At 52.8% G+C, this 16,907-nt stretch overlaps 1 protein-coding gene and 1 long non-coding RNA gene across 3 annotated transcripts in view; one reads left to right on the forward strand and one right to left on the reverse strand.

Annotated features, from left to right (window-relative positions):
* HNF1A (HNF1 homeobox A) overlaps positions 1-12,259 on the reverse strand; it is an 18,082-nt gene extending 5,823 nt beyond the window's left edge. The window contains 4 exon segments of the mRNA XM_027566554.1: positions 325-566; positions 1,451-1,637; positions 3,342-3,541; positions 11,159-12,259. Of these exon segments, the coding sequence (XP_027422355.1) occupies positions 325-566; positions 1,451-1,637; positions 3,342-3,541; positions 11,159-11,490 (961 nt within the window). The 5' untranslated portion in view covers positions 11,491-12,259.
* Positions 7,887-14,309, forward strand: LOC113907413. Of its 2 annotated transcripts, none has more exons than XR_003515190.1 (2): positions 7,887-9,645; positions 12,662-14,309. It is a non-coding gene; the product is annotated as an uncharacterized LOC113907413 (long non-coding RNA). The 2 variants fall into 2 exon arrangements; XR_003515189.1 differs by lacking the exon at positions 12,662-14,309 and adding an exon at positions 10,148-10,465 and having other exon boundaries at positions 7,892-9,645.
* Positions 14,310-16,907: the final 2,598 nt, after the last annotated feature.

Genomic DNA, 16,907 nt, shown 5'->3' on the forward strand with positions numbered 1-16,907 from the left:
GGAATGGGATTGGACCAAACTGTATGAAATTTAAATGAAACTCAGATTATAGTGAGTTGAACTGGATTGAGTTGAACTGAGCTGAAAGGGATTAAGTTGGCTTGATCGAGAATGAATTGCAGTAACCGAAATCCAGTGGGGTCGGAGTGAATGTGGTGGACAGAAGAGAGGGCAGTGGCTGGAGCTGAGTGGTCAGAGGAGAGGAGAGGAGAGGGGTGGGGTGGATAGGGTGCGAATGGAGCTGGAGCCATAATGAGGTGCTAAGTGGTTTACCCCATATTCCCTTTGCCCACTGCCCAGTCCCCCTGCCCACATGGCACTCACCGTGGACCTTACTGGGGGAAAGGGCAGGCGGGGGCAGACCAGGGGAGCTGTGGGCGGGCAGCACAGGGCTGGGACCTGGCCCCGGCGGCGGCCCGCTGTACGTGTCCATGGCCAGCTTGTGCCGAAAGGCTTCTTCCTTGCGGCGATTGGCAAACCAGTTGTAGACACGCACCTCTGTGACGAGGTTGGAGCCCAGTCCCTGGGCCTGCGACGGTGACACCCCCCTCTGGATGCACTCCGCCCTGGAGAGACAGGTTCTGTGAGCCTGGGGGAGGTACTGAGAAGCAGGGCTCTCTACCCGAGAGTCCACTGAAGCTGACAGACCTGGCTTCTGAGCCCAGTCTGCTCTGCGATCTTGAGCAAATGGCTTAGCCTCTCTTGAGTCTCTTCATACAGAGGGAGCACAGTAAGCGGAGGGTGAGTGAGACGAGCAGCCCCACTCGGGCGCTTGGGTAGGCAGGGTAGCAGTTCCTAACCGTTTTGGCACCAGGGACCAGTTTCATGGAAGACAGTTTTTTCATGGGCTGGGGTGTGGGGAATGGTTTTTGGGGTGATTCAAATGCATTACATTTATTGTGCACTCTGTTTCTGTTGGGGCTTCCCTCTGCCTGCAATGCCGGAGACCCAGGTTCGATCCCTGGCTCAGGAAGGGAATGGCTACCCATTCCAGTGTTCTTTCCTGGAGAATTCCATGGACAGAGGAACCTGGCAGGCTACAGTCCATGGGGTCACAAAAAGTCGGACACTACTGAGTGACTAACACTTGTTTCTATTATTATTACATCAGCTCCATATCGCGTCATCAGGCATTAGATTTGGAGGTTGGGGACCCCTGGGTGGGGGGTGGGTGCCAGAAACAGAGCTAGGTTTCAGGCCCTGCATGGGAGCTGAGAACTCCTGGGCCAACAGCTGCTGCTGCTGCTGCTGCTAAGTCGCTTCAGTCGTGTCCGACTCTGTGCGACCCCATAGACGGCAGCCCACCAGGCTCCCCCATCCCTGGGATTCTCCAGGCAAGAACATTGGAGTGGATTGGGGGGCCTCCCTCAGGATCCAGAGCCCTCCTTGCCTTCCCCAGCCCAGACCCAGCCCAGACCCAGCCAGCCCTGCCGACCGCCAACCATTCTACCTGTTGCACTCCTCCACCAGCGCCTCCCGCTCCTCCTTGCTGGGGTTCTTCTGCCTCTCATAGGCCTGGAACAGGATCTGCTGGGAGGCTGGGCCCCATTTGAATCGGTTTCTGCGCCCCTTCTTGGTCGGCAGCTCATCTCCCGCAGGCTCTTCAATCAGCCCACCCTGGCCTGCATGGGTGAATTCTGCGGGCACAGAGAGCTGTGAGCAGGACACTGGCCAGCCCACCTTCCCGCATCAGCCTGAGCATGCCTCTGCTTCTTTCTCATTCCCAGGGTGCTGAGCCAGAGGGGCTTGCAGCTCGAACCCAGAAATTGCCTAATCCAGTGATGACAAACACACAGCACACGTCACCCCTTGCCTAACCTGTGTCCAAGGCAGACATCACTAATCAACCCCTGCACACTCTTCTATTGGGCCGAGATATAATCTCACAGTCCTCAATATAAGGCTCCAGGTAGGCATCACCTTTTATTCACATTGGACACATATGCCATCCCATTTTACAGAAGATGTAACTGAGGCTCAGGGAGGTGAAATATTTTTCCAGGGCCACACAGTAGAGCAGAAACCTGAACTTGTATCTCCTGAGTAGATTCAAGAGTTATTTTCAACATTCTAGCCTTGAAAATCAAGCCTGAAGTACAAGTATTAGCCAGTAGAGAAGATACCCAGCCACTTTCTCAGCTGATTCTTTGGTAGGAGGCCAGTTAATGGCACTTCCAAATAACAGAACAGCTAGCTGCCCTTCAAACAGCAGAGGAAATATAGATGTGTGTATATATATATATATATATATATATATATATATATATATATATAGTGTATGGCTCATGTATGCACGGGGGTCATCCCTGGTGGCTCAGGATTCACCATATTCTTGCCGGGGAAGCCCCATGGACAGAGAAGCCTGGAGGGCTACAGTCCATGGGGTGGCAAAAGTCAGACATGACCAAGTGACTAAATAGCAGCAGTGTTTGCATATAATACCTCTGGAAGGATCTGTATGAGACTAGGAATGCCCGTGGCTGCTTTAGGAGAAGACTCCTAATTTTTATTGTAAAATCTTTCTTCTGTTTTATTAAAACTAAGTATGAGTATTGCCTTAAAAACAAACCTGGATAATTATAAAAGAAACATCAAAACCCATCTTTTTTACACTTAAGCTCAAAAGTGTGGAAGTGCACTTGGGATTCTATAGGGTATGAAGCTCAGGTGGTAAAACCCACCATGCCCTGAATGAGAACATGCCTAGCTCTCCCCAGGTTTGCAGTGGAGGGTTCCCTGAGCATACACCTCGCCTCTGAGCCTTCGTTGCTGCTGTTCCTTCTGCCTGAAACTCCCTTCCCTGCATCTTCAGGGGTCGAAATTCAACTGACACTTCAAGACTTAGTCAAGAGGTCATATTCCTCGTGTGATCACTCCTGATGCCCCTGCCTCCGTGAGGAAGAGGAGCTGCTTCTCTGCAAGCTCAACACTTGGAAACGTTCCCTGTGGTGCCCTGTGCTGGGCCTGGAACATGGTGCGTGCTCCAGAAACGCTGGCTCTTGTTGGTGTTATCACATTTTAATTCTCATCTCACCGAATCATGCGGATTTGTCCTCTGGCTTCCCCTCTGCACAGGACGCTCTTAGAAGGCAGGGACCCAGTTCATCCATCTCTCGATGCCCAGGATCAACCCTCTTTCCCTCCACCAGAGCGCCTCCCACAGAACAGGTGATACACGCTGGTTGAATTCCCCTCCCCCCCCCACTACCACCCGCTCCTCGACTTTGTCCATCTGCCTATCCAAGGAATGGGGAGGGGGCGAGACTTCCAGCCCCCGCCCTCGAGCTGCAGGGAGTCCCAGGCCCTGCCGGGAAGACGGGCTGCTGTCGGTCATTACTTACGCTGGGCCACCTCTCGCTGCTTGCGGACGTACCAGGTGTACAGGGCGGCTCGCTTCTGCGTCTTCATGGGCGTGCCCTTGTTGAGGTGCTGGGACAGGTGGGACTGGTTGAGGCCGGTGGTGTCGACCACCTCCCGCTGCGGGATGTTGTGTTGCTGCAGGTAGGACTTGACCATCTTGGCCACGCGCCACGGGTCCTCCCTGGGGGAAGGACCGTCTGCTGAGCCAGGGGTGGGTGCTGGGAGCCCTGTCCACCCGGGAGGCGGGGATGGTGGATGGAGGCAGGTGTGGAGCCTAGGGGCCTGTGGCCTGACTCAGGGACGGGGAGGTATGGGCACTCATGTCAGGACACAAGGACATGGGGGCAGAGATTCACAGACACACACACGTGGCAGACGTGCAGACAGGCCCCAACCAGCCCTGCACACACAGGAACAGATGAAGGTTTAGAAACACACAGTGATACACGGACACACATGTAGACTTAAACAGGCTCACCCTGGAAGCTACACAGGCCCATGGGGAGGATCCTCCGTTAAAGACCCCTCCTCATTCTACCTAGAAATGTTATTTGTGACTGTGTCTTATCCACTGAGAGACTGTACACACCTGGAGGGCAGGAACTGTCTGGTTCTCAGCACCCAACATAGGCCTGACATAGAGTATGCCCTTGGTGACTGCATGAATGAATGACTGTACGTATATATGGATGGATGGATGCATGCATGGATAGGTAATGTGATGGCCAATGGATTGATGGTGGGTGGTGGGTGAGAGGATGGATGGATAAATGGGTTGGTTGATGGGCAGATGGTAGATAAATGGACGGATAGGTGGGTGTATGGATGGACAGATGGTAGGGTAGATGGGTGGATAATTGGATAAAAGCATGGATGGATGGATGGATAGGTAATGGGATGAACAATGGATTGACGGTGGGTGGCGGGTGAGAGGACGGCTGATGGATAAAGCAATGTGATGGTTGATGGGTAGATGGTAGATGGATGGATGAACAGGTGGTGAGGTAGGTGGATGGATGAGCAGTTGAAAGCATGGATGGATGGATGTGTGGATGGATAGGTGGGTAGGCGGGTGGATGTACAGATGAGAGTGACCTGCTGGAAGAAAAAAGTTGGATCTGTCAAGAAGGCGAGAAACATGATTCTCCCACTTGACAGCCAGGGTCACTGAGGCTCAAAGCACTGTGTCACATGTATCTCTTGCCCAGGGTCATGGGGTCAGCCCAGCAGAGTCCCGCCCCAGCTCAAGGGATTTAGTTCTAAGTTGGCTCATCTGATAAAAATTACATAGCGTCAAAATGCCTCCTGAAAGTCTGCACTTAACCCTAGACGATGGCGCGGCCAGTCTCCGCACAGCCCTGAGGCGGATGGCTAGTTTTTCAACAGAGTCCCAGGGTTATGGGCTGGCATCCCAAGAACTTCTTGTAAGAAAAAATGTACGTAGTTCTGTCACTGGAGGGATTCAAGGGACCTGAGGCCACTGTTGCTCAGCCTCCTGCCCTCAGCTCACCGTGGGGAACAGAAAGGGTCAGGCTGCCTGTACCAAATAAGTCCTTCCCTCTCCCTCTCCTGCTGTGTCTCAGCCTTCCTCTTTTCCCTTCATCCTCTCCTGAGCTTCTGCTACATCACGTGGCAGATGCAGCTGTGCTGAGAGAGGCAGAACTGGGATTTGAACCCAGGTCTGTGCAATCCTAAGCCGGTGTTCCCACCGCCTCTTTGCAGCTATTTGCTTTCAGAAATCGGAGGCTTCCAATTCTGGTATGTGTGACAAACGGCGTGTTGCTGCATCACATGTCGCAGCCAAAGATTGGATACAACCTGAACGTCCAGCAAAAGGATGCTGGTCAACCAGATTGCAGCGCCTCGCTCCAACCCCCTGAGAAAGCTCTGCACAAGCCCAGCTGGAACAGTTCGTCTGGTACATCTGCTGTGTGGGGCCTTCCCTAATGGCCCAGTGGTAAAGGGTCCACCTGCCAACACAGCAGACACAGGTTCCAGCCCTGGTCCTGGAAGGGCCCACATGCCTCAGGGCAACCGAGCCCATCTGCCACAACTGCTGAGCCTGTGCTCTAGAGCCCGGGAGCCACAACTCCCAAGCCCAGGTGCCCAGCTACTGACGACCACATGCCCTAGAGCCCGTGGTCCCCAAGAGAAGCCACCACTATAAGAAGCCCACACACTGCAGCTAGAGAGTAGCCCCTACTCGCTGCAACTAGAGAAAAGCCACACAGCCACAAAGGCCCAGCACAGTCAAAAAAGAAACAAATAAAATTATATATTAAAAAATAAAATTTAAAGTGGGACAGGGTCTTTCCTGGTGGCCCAGGGGTTAAGACTCTGTGCTCCCTAGGCAGGGGGCCCGGGTCAGGGGACTAGACCCTATATGCTTCTGCTAAGAGCCCGCCCGAGGCAACAAAGCTCTTGCATGCCGCAATTAAGACTTGGTACAGCCAAATTAAAAAAAATTTTTTTTAATTGGGATAAAACATGTCTACATATTTGCTTGTGTTCACATAAAATACCGGAAGGATACAGAAAGAACTGGAGACACTGATTGGATGCTAGGGATGGGGCGGGGTGGGGGCTTTTCTCTGTTACTCTTCTGCGCTTTGTAAATTATATGATACAGGATCATGTGTCATATATATCAATATCATATATTGATAATATACTACATAGATCATGTTTAAAACTGAATTGTGAAAAAAAAATCTAAAAGCAAATTAACCTCTCTCCCAGCACTCTAAAGCCCACCCCACAGTGCCTTCCCCCCCCCCGGGCCTTCTCTTTCCTCCAAGAACCAGTCTTGCCTGCCCCACTCTGAGACCCAAGGGCACAGAGACCTTCATCCTCATTGGCCCTCTGACTTCCTCCTTTTTTATCAGCAGGTCGCATAGAGGGAGGGAGGAAGGGAAGATAGGGACAGATGCAGTTAAAACAGTCAGCAGTCAGTAGCTGATTGGCAGCCAGGAGAATGCATGTTTTGGGGTATTCACAGGGAGCCAGGCACTGTGCTAAGGGCTGGTCATTTAAATCTTAACCCTGGAAGCTAGGTGCTACTTGTCGACTCATCTCACAGGTGAGAAAACTGAAGCTCAGAAAGGTGTGTGCTTGTCCAAGGGGACCTCACTGGGGCTCAGGACTATTTCACTCTGCCTGTACCCCTGACATCTCCCTGAGCCCTGTCTGCCTGCTTTCAGGGGCCCTTAGAAGCCTCTCCTCCCTGCCACCACCCCCCTCTACCAGCTCCCCAGATGCCAGTCAGTCCTGGGAGGGAAGGGCAGGACAAAGTCCAGCCTTGTGCTCCACGGCAAACATGTTTATCTGATTCCGGGGCTGGGCTGCCCATGGCCTCCCTCCTCCCCCAACTGCAGTCATCCCTCTCCTGAGAGAGAGGTCCTTCTTCCCTCCGTCTCTTCTCCAGAGAGAAGGAGCCCAGTCTTCCTTCAGCAGCGCCTCTCTGGGCTCAAATTAAAGATCTGCTGTCTCTCCCTGTCCATCTGACCCCGTGTGTCTCTGTCTGTCTGTCACTGTTTCACACACACTCTCTTTCTGTCTCTTTGTCTCTGATTTCTGCTTTCTCCACCTCCACAAAACACAGACACACACACACACACACACACACACAGTCTCCAAGAACAGGGCTCTTTTCAGGACATTTTCCCCAAGGCAGAATTAAGAGGCCAGGTCTCCAGGCATCTCCTGCTTTCACGCTAATGGGTTTGAGTTAAGCCAATCCCCAGTTTGAATCCCACCTCTGTGACCTCACGCCTGTCATGTACACGCCTCTCATCCGCCCTGTAACAGGATGATGGTTCCACGTCTGCCTCCCAGTTGTCTATTGGGAGAACTGGATGAGTTTCTAGCAGGGGTGAAATGCTGAGGTCAGGGCCAGGCGCACAGTAAGAGCTCAGTAAGTGGAACGATATTGTTACCACCACCACCTCCATCATCACCATCTGCAACTTAGTCCTGGGGCCTCCCAGCCCCACAGCAGAGGGAAGAAGGCTCAGGAATGGTGGATATCTGCCCATATCTCCCTCCTCCCACCTCCTGCCGGTTCTGGAGTCCCTCAGAGGTTTGAGACTTTGGGCCTCTTGCTTACAGGCCCATGGGATTTTGGTGGGTCCAAGGTTGCAGAGCTGGGAGACCAGCCTGAAGAGCCATTTACCTAGAGGGGAGCCGAGTTCTCAGCGTGAACCCCAGTTCTACCACTCACCCTCCAGGTGGCTCTCGGAAGTTGCTTAACTTCCATGTTCCTCAGTTTCCTCAACCATGATAGGGGGCTAATAATATTTCATAGGTTATCAGGAGGAGAAGATGAGTTTCATGCATTTGTAAGCCCTTCATAAGCCCTAGGGGACTTCCCAGGTGGCTCAGTGGTAGGGAATCTGCCTGCCAATGCTGGAGATGCAGGATTGATCCCTGCATCAGGAAGATCCTCTGGATGAAGAAATGGCAACCCACTCCAGTATTCTTGCCTGGGAAATCCCATGGACAGAGGAGGCTGGCAAGCTACAGCCCATAGGATCTCAGAGTCGGACACGACTTAGTGACTGAGCACGCACGCACGCGTCAGCCCTAGAGCACTGCATGGAAATCAGTCAATGGTTAACAGTGAGACTGCTGGAGGAGGGTAAAGAGGGAGATGAACGTGTCAAAGAAAGGCATGTGACCTCAGGGTGCTGTGTCAAGTGTGGAGGACCTGGGTCCAAGTCCTGGCCGTCCTGCTTTGTAAGGCTACCTCGGGCAGGTCACTTTGCCTCTCTGAGCCATAGTTTGCTCATCTGTAAAATGGGACCATTGATAATAGCAGTTGTTTGTTGCACTTACATGCCGTTTAACCCTGTGGGTAAGCATTATGATCAACTCTGCCTTGCAGAGAACACTGGGGCTCAGAAAACTAAAACTGCCTGCCCCAGCCAAGCTGGGGATCAAGTCCAGGCAGGCTGGCCTCTGTCGGGGTGTCAGATTGTCCCACCTCAGCCCCTGTCTTCCTGCGTCTCCGGGCCTTGGTACTGCCCAATGGAGAGGACCAGAGACCCTCGAGTTTGAGCGGCTCAGGGATAGGAGGACCTAGGAGGACACTCAGGAAGGAGCCCTGGGGACAAGCTCCTCCCTTGGCCATAGCAGCAGATGTCCCCAAAGCTCAGAGAAACCTACTTGTCACTCATTCATTCATGAATGTCAGCTACCAGGCTGGAGATCAGGGGTCTGAGTGGTGAACACAGATCTGGAAGAGCTTCGGTAGTCATGGCCCGAGACAGAAAACAGACAAATAAGATGATCATAAGTAATGATACATTTCAGGAGAAAGTCAGCGAAAATAGAGGAAGAGAGTGATGATGCTGGAACCTTCCTTTAGATGGGGTGATCAGGGAGGGCCTCACTGACAAGGTGATATTGGAGCAAAAAGGGGAAGGAATTGGTCATGGGAAGATCTGGAAAGAAGGGTCCAGGGAGAAGGTACAGCACGTGCAAAGGTCCTGAGGTGGGAATCAGTGAAGTCAGTGTAATGTAAGTGGAGGAAAGTGGTGGCGGGGAGAGAGGTACCTGAGGAAGAGGTCAGGGAACCAGGGCAGGGAGTGTGAATTTTACTCATTGTCCTGGTCAGGGAAACCAAGGCAGGATGAGAAGAGACATGTCCAAGTTAACTCTAGGTCACACCTGGCTTCCTGGGAAAGTCCTACCCTTTCGCCATCCTTTCCAGCCTCAACTTCCCCCACCACCCAGGGCTGTCACAGGGGTCCCCCACCCCTCTTCAGCCTATGTCCTGAGGCTCAAGGCCCCACTTTCCCCCCTCGGGGTGTTTTCAGATCCCTTTTGTTACCTGAACAATAAGTAACCCAGGTAGTTAGTTATAAACTCCGCAGGAACAAGGAGCTGGTTGATAATTTATAGCAACATCTCAAATTTAAATGGAAAGTAAATAGCATGCTGTTAGCATTAAAGAAAACCCAATCGGGGCGGGAGGCAAGCACTCCAGCTTCCTCGCAGCTTGGGGCACCTCGCTCTCTCCCCAGCCCCTTCTCCCAGCTACATGTCAGCCCCAGGCCCCTCCTGGCTCCTCCGCTCCACTCTGCTTCTCCAGGTCTCTCTCTCCATCTCCCGAGACTCACCCCCAACCCCCGTCTCTTCCTTCTTGTCTCCTCTCTCTCCCTCCGCCTCCAGGTCTCTGCTGGTCCCCAGGGAGCACTTTGACCCCTGCGTGCTGTGGATCAAGCCTTCCTGTCCACCCATCATCCTGCTGGAGGGGCTACTGGTCAAGAGGCCCCACCCAGCCAGGTAAGGCCTTTGGTACCCCCCCTGCCCCCTACTCCCCGCTGAAAGCCCCCAGGCCCATCTGGGGCCCTGAGCAGTTCTGGCCCAGCCCCACCCTGTCCAGGTTGCCCTCTCCCTGGGTCTGGTGATGCCTGACTCTATGCCCCTCCCCTGCAGCCCAGCAGGGCCCTTTGCCCTCCTCCTCCTGCCAAGTCAGGGGGCCCTGGCTGCTCCCCTGCCCCCTCCCCGGCCCTCAGAAGGCCTGGCAGGCCCTGAGGGCTCCCTGAGGGATGGATCCCGCCCTCCCCCACCCCAGGCTGGGATCCAGACCTTGGACAGAAAAGAGATAGTCTTTAGGAACTCTTCCTCAGCAACCCACCTCCCCCCGACCCCGTCACCCCTAGCTGCCCCCAGCTCCGACCCCAGTCCCAAGAGAGGGGTATGGAGCCCCAGCTGGGCATCCTTAGTCCAGCTCCTTCCCCTCTCTGAGCCCCAGTTTCCTTTCCTCATCCTTCTCTGTATGTAGCTTCCTCCAGAGTTCATCTCAACATTGCCCGAAATGACGCCGGTGAAACCTCAGCCGGGCACCCCTCCCCGGACTGTTAGGAGGGAGGTTACAGAGCCTTGGAGGGGTGCTGTCCCTGCAGCCCCCAGGCTTCCCTTCCTTCACCTCCAACCTCCCCCAACCTCCCCCACCCCCACCTGGGGGGAAGTCAGAAATGGCTCAGGCCTCCCCAGGCCACCAGCCCTACAAGTTAATGATCACAGGCCTTATCAGAGCCTTTCGCCATTTATAAATTTATAAAACAAAAGAGAAATAATAAAGCCCGTGGGTAATTAGTAACCAGCTCAGCTCTGCTGAGGAGAGGGGAGCAGAGAGCTCAGACCCACCCCGTCCTCCAGGAGATGGGGAGAGCCAGCCGGTGGGTTGGGGGTACAGAGCAGGGAGGCTTCTAGCGATACCCGCTGGTGATGGGGGGCCTGAGGCTGTGCTGGAAAGGGGAGTAGCTCCCCTCCTGAGGCTCCATTTCCCACAGGTAAGAAAGACCTGGGTTCTCCCGGCTGAAAGCTCAAGTTCTGCGGAGGCAAAGGGGGCCCCCCAAAACCCTAGCCAGGGGTGTGCCCTGATGTTTAGCTGGGAAGTTAGGACTGGGGGACTAGAAATGTGCCTGGTAGCTAAAAATTCCCACCACCACCCCTTCCCCAGTTCTCTCCCCGGGTACTCAAATTGTGGATTCTCTGCTCTGTTCCCATCTTGGGGTTCCCCTGCGGGCATGCCCCACTTCCCAAGCTCTGGGCTGGAAGCCTTGGCTCATGGGGACAGGACCCTGCAGAGGGCCGGATCGGGTGCTGGAGACTGCAACCTCCAAGCCAGAACCCCCCTCCCACCACCTCCAAACTCTAACGGGCCCTGTCCCCGTCGCAACAACCAGGCTACAGCCCATGGGACTCTGGACTGGGAAGGGCGGGCAGGAGCCGAGGGTGGGTCCCTGTCTCAGGGCTCCTTGGGAGCGGGGGACAAGGGAGGGGTCCTTACTGCAGCAGGGTCTCCACCACGGCCTTCTGGTGAGCCGCCTCTTCTGGGCTGAGGCTCTCCAGCTCCTTGAGGATGGGCGGCGTGAAGTCGTCCCCATCGTCGTCCGTCTCGTCCTCTGAGCCCCTGGTCTCCCCCAGCCCATTGGGCAGCTCGGCCAGCTCCCCTCGGCTGCCGCCACTGCCGCAGGACTCCCCCTTGTCCAGGGAGCCATCTCCAGCCAGCAGGTAGGGACCCGGCTCACCCAGCGCCTGGATCAGCGCCTCTTTGCTCAGGCCTGACTCGAGCAGGGCCGCCAGGAGCTCCGTCTGCAGCTGGCTCAGTTTAGAAACCATGGCTCCACTAGCGCCGGGCCACGCGGCCAGGGGCCACCGGGCCGGCCGCCTCCCCCGACCGCGTGGGCTGGCTCCGTGCTGGCCGGCCCGCAGGCAGGCCCCAGCCAGGCTCCTTGCACCCGCTGCCCCCCCCAAACCCCACTAGCCAAGCCCTGTGGGCACCCCCAACCCCCAACCCTGGCCCCAGTGGCCAGTGAATCAGGGCCCCTGCCCGCTCTGTTTACATTGGAGCTGGGGAAATTCTCCAAGGTTCATATTTATCCGTGTGCTTAGCGAAGGGACTGAACTTTGGACTTCACCCTGCGCAGTGCAGGCCTCATGGCAGTGCAGAGAGTGGTAGAGCCGCGGCCTTCAACGGGAACGGGCAGAGTGGAGGGTGGGGGAGGCGGCGATGGGGGGCCAGACAGCTGGGGCGCAAGGTGCTGGGAGCCGGGGAGGCCTCTGGGTGACCAGCATCCGGCCCCACCCCCGCAGGACCTTGCAGTGGGTCAGGCTGGAGCAAGAGAACCAAACAGCAGGTTACCCTTGGGCACAGAAGCAGCAACGATTTCCAGGCTGTTGGGCCAACTATCCTCAAGGGCAGGGCAAGGTCACATCCACTTGGGGACAACCCCCCACAGCCAGCCAGGGCACCAGGCCTCCCAGGAGGAAAAACGCGTTGACTCACGTCTACTGTGGACTGGGTCTGTAACTCACGTCATTACCTCCATGCAGCCCCCTACAGCCGTGAGTGGGCACAGGGATTATGCCCTTTTTACACAGGAGGAAATTGAGGCTCTGCGAGGGTAAGCAACTCACCCAAAGTCACGCAGCTAGCAGGGACAGGACCTGCAGGGTGAGGCTAGTCAAGTTCTTGACTAAGGAGCAAATTTTAAGGGGATGATGGAAAAACTCAGTACATCTAGAGAAAATAATAGTTTATATAAGGATATTAAAAGTTCTAAATTAATGCAAACCCTAAAAGAATTTAAAAGAAATGTCCACACAAAAACTTGCACATGAATGTTCACAACAGAATAATTCACCATAGCCAAAAAATAAAAAAACATACATATCCATCAGTGAAAGAATGGGTAGAAAAAAATCTGGTCTGTCCTTACAATGGCATATTATTTGACCATAAAAAGGAGTGTGGGCTTCTCTGATGTCTCAGCATCCATCTGCCATGCAGGAGACACAGGAGACTCAGGTTCGATCCCTGAGTCAGGAAGATCCCCTGGAGAAGGAAATGGCAACCCCCTCCAGTATTCTTGCCTGGAGAATCCCATGGACAGAGGAGCCTGGCAGGTTGCAGTCCATGGGGTTGCCAAGAGTTGGACACGACTAAGCGACTGAGCACACACAGCAAAAAGGAGTGAAGTCCTGATTCATACTCCAATAGGTGTGAATCTGGAAGACATTATGCTAAGTGAAAAGAAGCCAGACACAAAAGGCCATCTATTGTACGATCCCACGTGTAGGAAACATCCAGAATAGGCAAGTCCATATGGACAGAAAGTGGATTCATGGTCGCCAGGGTTTGGAGGGATGGGGGTCGGGGCAGGGAGTGGCTATTTGGTGGGAATAAGGTTTCTTTGGGGACGATGGAAATGTTCTAATATTGATTGTGTGATGTTATACAACTCTGTGACTTTACTAAAAACCGCTGAATTTTGCACTTTAAATGGACAAATTTTATAATATATGAATAAAACATATTTCTTAATTAATGCCAAAAATCTGATGAACAAAAAATATCAAATTTTAAATAGAGGCAGGTTCCAGCCCTCCCTCACTTCCTACTGATCCAAGCCCTGGACAAAAACTCATCCTCACACCCCACCAACCCACATCTTCCCTTTTCCAGTAAGAGCCTGGAAAAACTTCCTGCTGTCTGTTCCCTGGGGTGGCCATAAGCCCCCAGAACGAGGGGTGCACACCGTTGCCTGGAGTGGGCGGGGTGGTGCTGAGGAGCCCCTGGGCTGGGGCACCTCTCAGGGGTCTGAGGAACCAGGGTCATGCTTGCCAACAGTGGAGGGGAGAAGGCGTCAGTGGCCAGGAGGCTCTTGCTGCAGACCAGGCCAGGCCAGCAGAGGGAAAAGCGGGCTGGTCAAGTCTTAATTTTTGCATTCACTTGACACATTCAGCAACCGTGAGGCCCATGTGGCCACTGAGCCCCTGAAATGTGGCTGATGCCTCTGCGCGAAACAACAATATTTTAGGTGAAAGCTTTTTTTGTGTGTGTGTATTTAAAAAAAAATTTCTGGCCACGCTCTGTGGCCTATGGAACCCTAGTTCCCCAACCAGGGATCGAACTCATGCCCCCTGCATTGGAAGCATGGAGCCTTAACCATGGTCCATGGAAGCATGGACCGCCAGGGAAGTCCCGAAAGATTTTAATCTTAAAACTACATTTTTAAACATCTTACATTAAAAATTAGAAACCTGAATTTGACCCATTTCTTTGTACTTTTATAATGGTGCCACTGGAAACATTTAAATCACATGCACGGCTCACATCCTATCTTTACTGGACTGTACCTCTCTGTCATTTACTTACACTGCTGTTGTTCAGTCGCTCAGTCATGTCCCATGCTTCGCGACCCCATGGACCGCAGCATGCCAGGCTTCCCTGTCCTTCACCATCTCCCAGAGTTTGCTCAAATTCATGTCCATTGAGTCGGGATGATGTTTGGTTTTTTATGGTCTGTCTGCCTCTGCTAGAAAGTCCGCCTCACTCCTCCCAGGGCTGGGCTTTTGTCTGTCTTGCTCACTCCCAGTGCTTAGAATGTTGCCTCATCTGTACTTAGTAGGCACTCAATAAATATTCATGGACTGAATATATTTCATTGCACACCGACCACGTGTACTCAGCTCTGCACTAACCTTTAGTAATGTATGAAATGCTCAGAACCACTCTACGAAGTAGGCGCTGTTATTCCCCCTCTGTGGAGGAGAAAACAGAGGCTCAGAGGGGTGGAACAGCTTGCTCAGAGTCCCCCTAGAGCCTGACAGTCCAACTGCACGGGATGGTGCTGGCAATTGCCCCTTGGGAAAATGGGACCCCCACATTTCTTCCAGTGCTTCCCTTTATCTCTAGCATAAGTAGCCTTGGGGTCAGGCAGCTCACCACTGGGGGCAGATCCTCAAGTCCAGCCGAAGGTCAGGGAGGACGCCATGTGCTGTCCCCTCGTGGCTCTCCCCTTTGTTACCCGCTCCAGGAAGCTGCATGGCACCTGCAGCTGCCCCTCGGAGACTCTCGCCTAGAAGGTGGAGCCGGATTGCGTGGGACCTGGATGCCCAGCACGACTTTTTTTTTTTGCCACACCAAGAGGCCTGTGGGATCTTAGCTCCTCCACCAGGGATCGAACCTGCATCCCCTTCAGTGGAAGCACGATGTTAAACACTGGACCACCAGGGAAGTCCCATGGCACGACTTTTAAAGTCCTTAACTTCTGGGGCCCCTGGCAGCCAGGTGCCTGAGCCAGTGACTTGGGGACGGAAGGTGGATTTAATTGGGAGGGGGACTAAGAGCAGGAGTGGGGAGATCCTGCAGGGTATCTAAGGAAAGAGCCCCACCACCAAGGGCCCAACTTCAGCTCCCACCGCACACAAAGGCTGTTGTCCTGGGCCCCCTGAGTAGGGCTCCCCTCTTGAATGAGAAGGGTGTCAGATATTGATGCTTGGCAAACAGAAAGGGATGGATCCAGGCCCCAATCTGCCCTTCTTCACAATCAGGGGACACATCTGAATGGACATAGAGGTTGGGAGAGGCATTTTGCCTTGTTGAAAACCACATGAGACCTAGTGTGAATTTCACGGACCCCACACACACACACCCCAACCCCAATGGGTGGCCTCAGGCAATGAATTTGCCTTTATTGACTGATGTATAAAACAGAGATATAGATCTCCAACTTTTTACACCTAATGCAAGTATTCCAAACTTTCTTGGTTCTAGGCAACCTCAATGTCTCAGTAATTTCTTTTTTTATGGCAGCCCCTACTTGCCTCCCCACTTCCCTGTGGGGGAAAAAAAAACAAAACCCAACAGTTACGTTTAGTAAGTAAGTGAGGTCAAAACAATTAAGTATTTACGTCAACTTAGTTGCCACTTGAGTGAAGTGAAAGTCACTCAGTCATGTCTGACTCTTTTCAACCCCATGGACTGTAAAGTTCATGGAATTCTCCAGGCCAGAATATGGAATGGGTAGCCTTTCCTTTCTCCAGGGGATCTTCCCAAACCAGGGATCGAACCCAGGTCTCCCACATTGCAGGCAGATTCTTTATCAGCTAAGCCACAAGGGAAGCCCTTGAAAATGCATGTAAATTGAAAGAAAAATAATATTTTAGCTTCTTCTTCAGTTCAGTTCAGTTGCTCTCAGTCATGTCCAACTCTTTGTGACCCCATGGACTGCAGCACACCAGGCTTCCCTGTCCGTCACCAACTCCCAGAGCTTGCTCAAACTCCTGTCCATCGAGTCAGTGATGCCATCCAGCCATCTCATCCTCTGTCGTCCCCTTCTCCTCCCACCTTCAATCTTTCCCAGCATGAGGGTCTTTTCAAATGAGTCAGTTCTTTGCATCAAGTGGCCAAAGTATTGGAGTTTCAGCTTCAGCATCAGTCCTTCCAATGAATATTCAGGACTGATTTCCTTTAGGATCGACTGGTCTGATCTCCTTGCTGTCCAAGGGACTTTCAAGAGTCTTCTCCAACACCATAGTTCAAAAGCATCAATTCTTCGGCGCTCAGCTTTCTTTAGTCCAACTCTCACATCCATACATGACCACTGGAAAAACCACAGCTTTGACTAGACGCACCTTTGTTGGCAAAGTAGTGTCTCTGCTTTATAACATGCTGTCTAGGTTGGTCATAGCTTTTCCAAGGAGCAAGCGTCTTTTAATTTCATGGCTGCAGTCACCATCTGCAGTGATTTTGGAGCCCAAGAAAAGAAAGTCTGTCACTGTTTCCCCTGTTTCCCCATCTATTTGCCATGAAGTGATGGGACCAGATGCCATGATCTTTGTTTTTTCAATGTTGAGCTTTAAGCCAACTTTTCAGTCTCCTCTTTCACTTTCAGCAAGAGGCTCTTCAGTTCTTCTTTGATTTCTGCCATAAGGGGGTTGACATCTTCATATCTGAGGTTATTGATATTTCTCCCATCAATCTTGATTCCAGCTTGTGCTTCATCCAGCGCAGCATTTCACATTATGTACTCTGCATATAAATTAAATAAACAGGGTGACAATATACAGCCTTGACATAACTCTGTTCCCAATTTGGAACCAGTCAGTTGTTCTATGTCCAGTTTTAACTGTTGCTTCTTAACCTGCATACAGATTTCTCAGGAGGCAAGTAAGGTCGTCTGGTATTGCCATCTCTTTAAGAATTGTCCACAGTTTGTTATGATCCAAAAAGTCAAAGGCTTTGGCATAGT

Source organism: Bos indicus x Bos taurus, chromosome 17, assembly GCF_003369695.1.
Source record: "Bos indicus x Bos taurus breed Angus x Brahman F1 hybrid chromosome 17, Bos_hybrid_MaternalHap_v2.0, whole genome shotgun sequence".
Taxonomy (NCBI): Eukaryota; Metazoa; Chordata; class Mammalia; order Artiodactyla; family Bovidae; genus Bos; species Bos indicus x Bos taurus.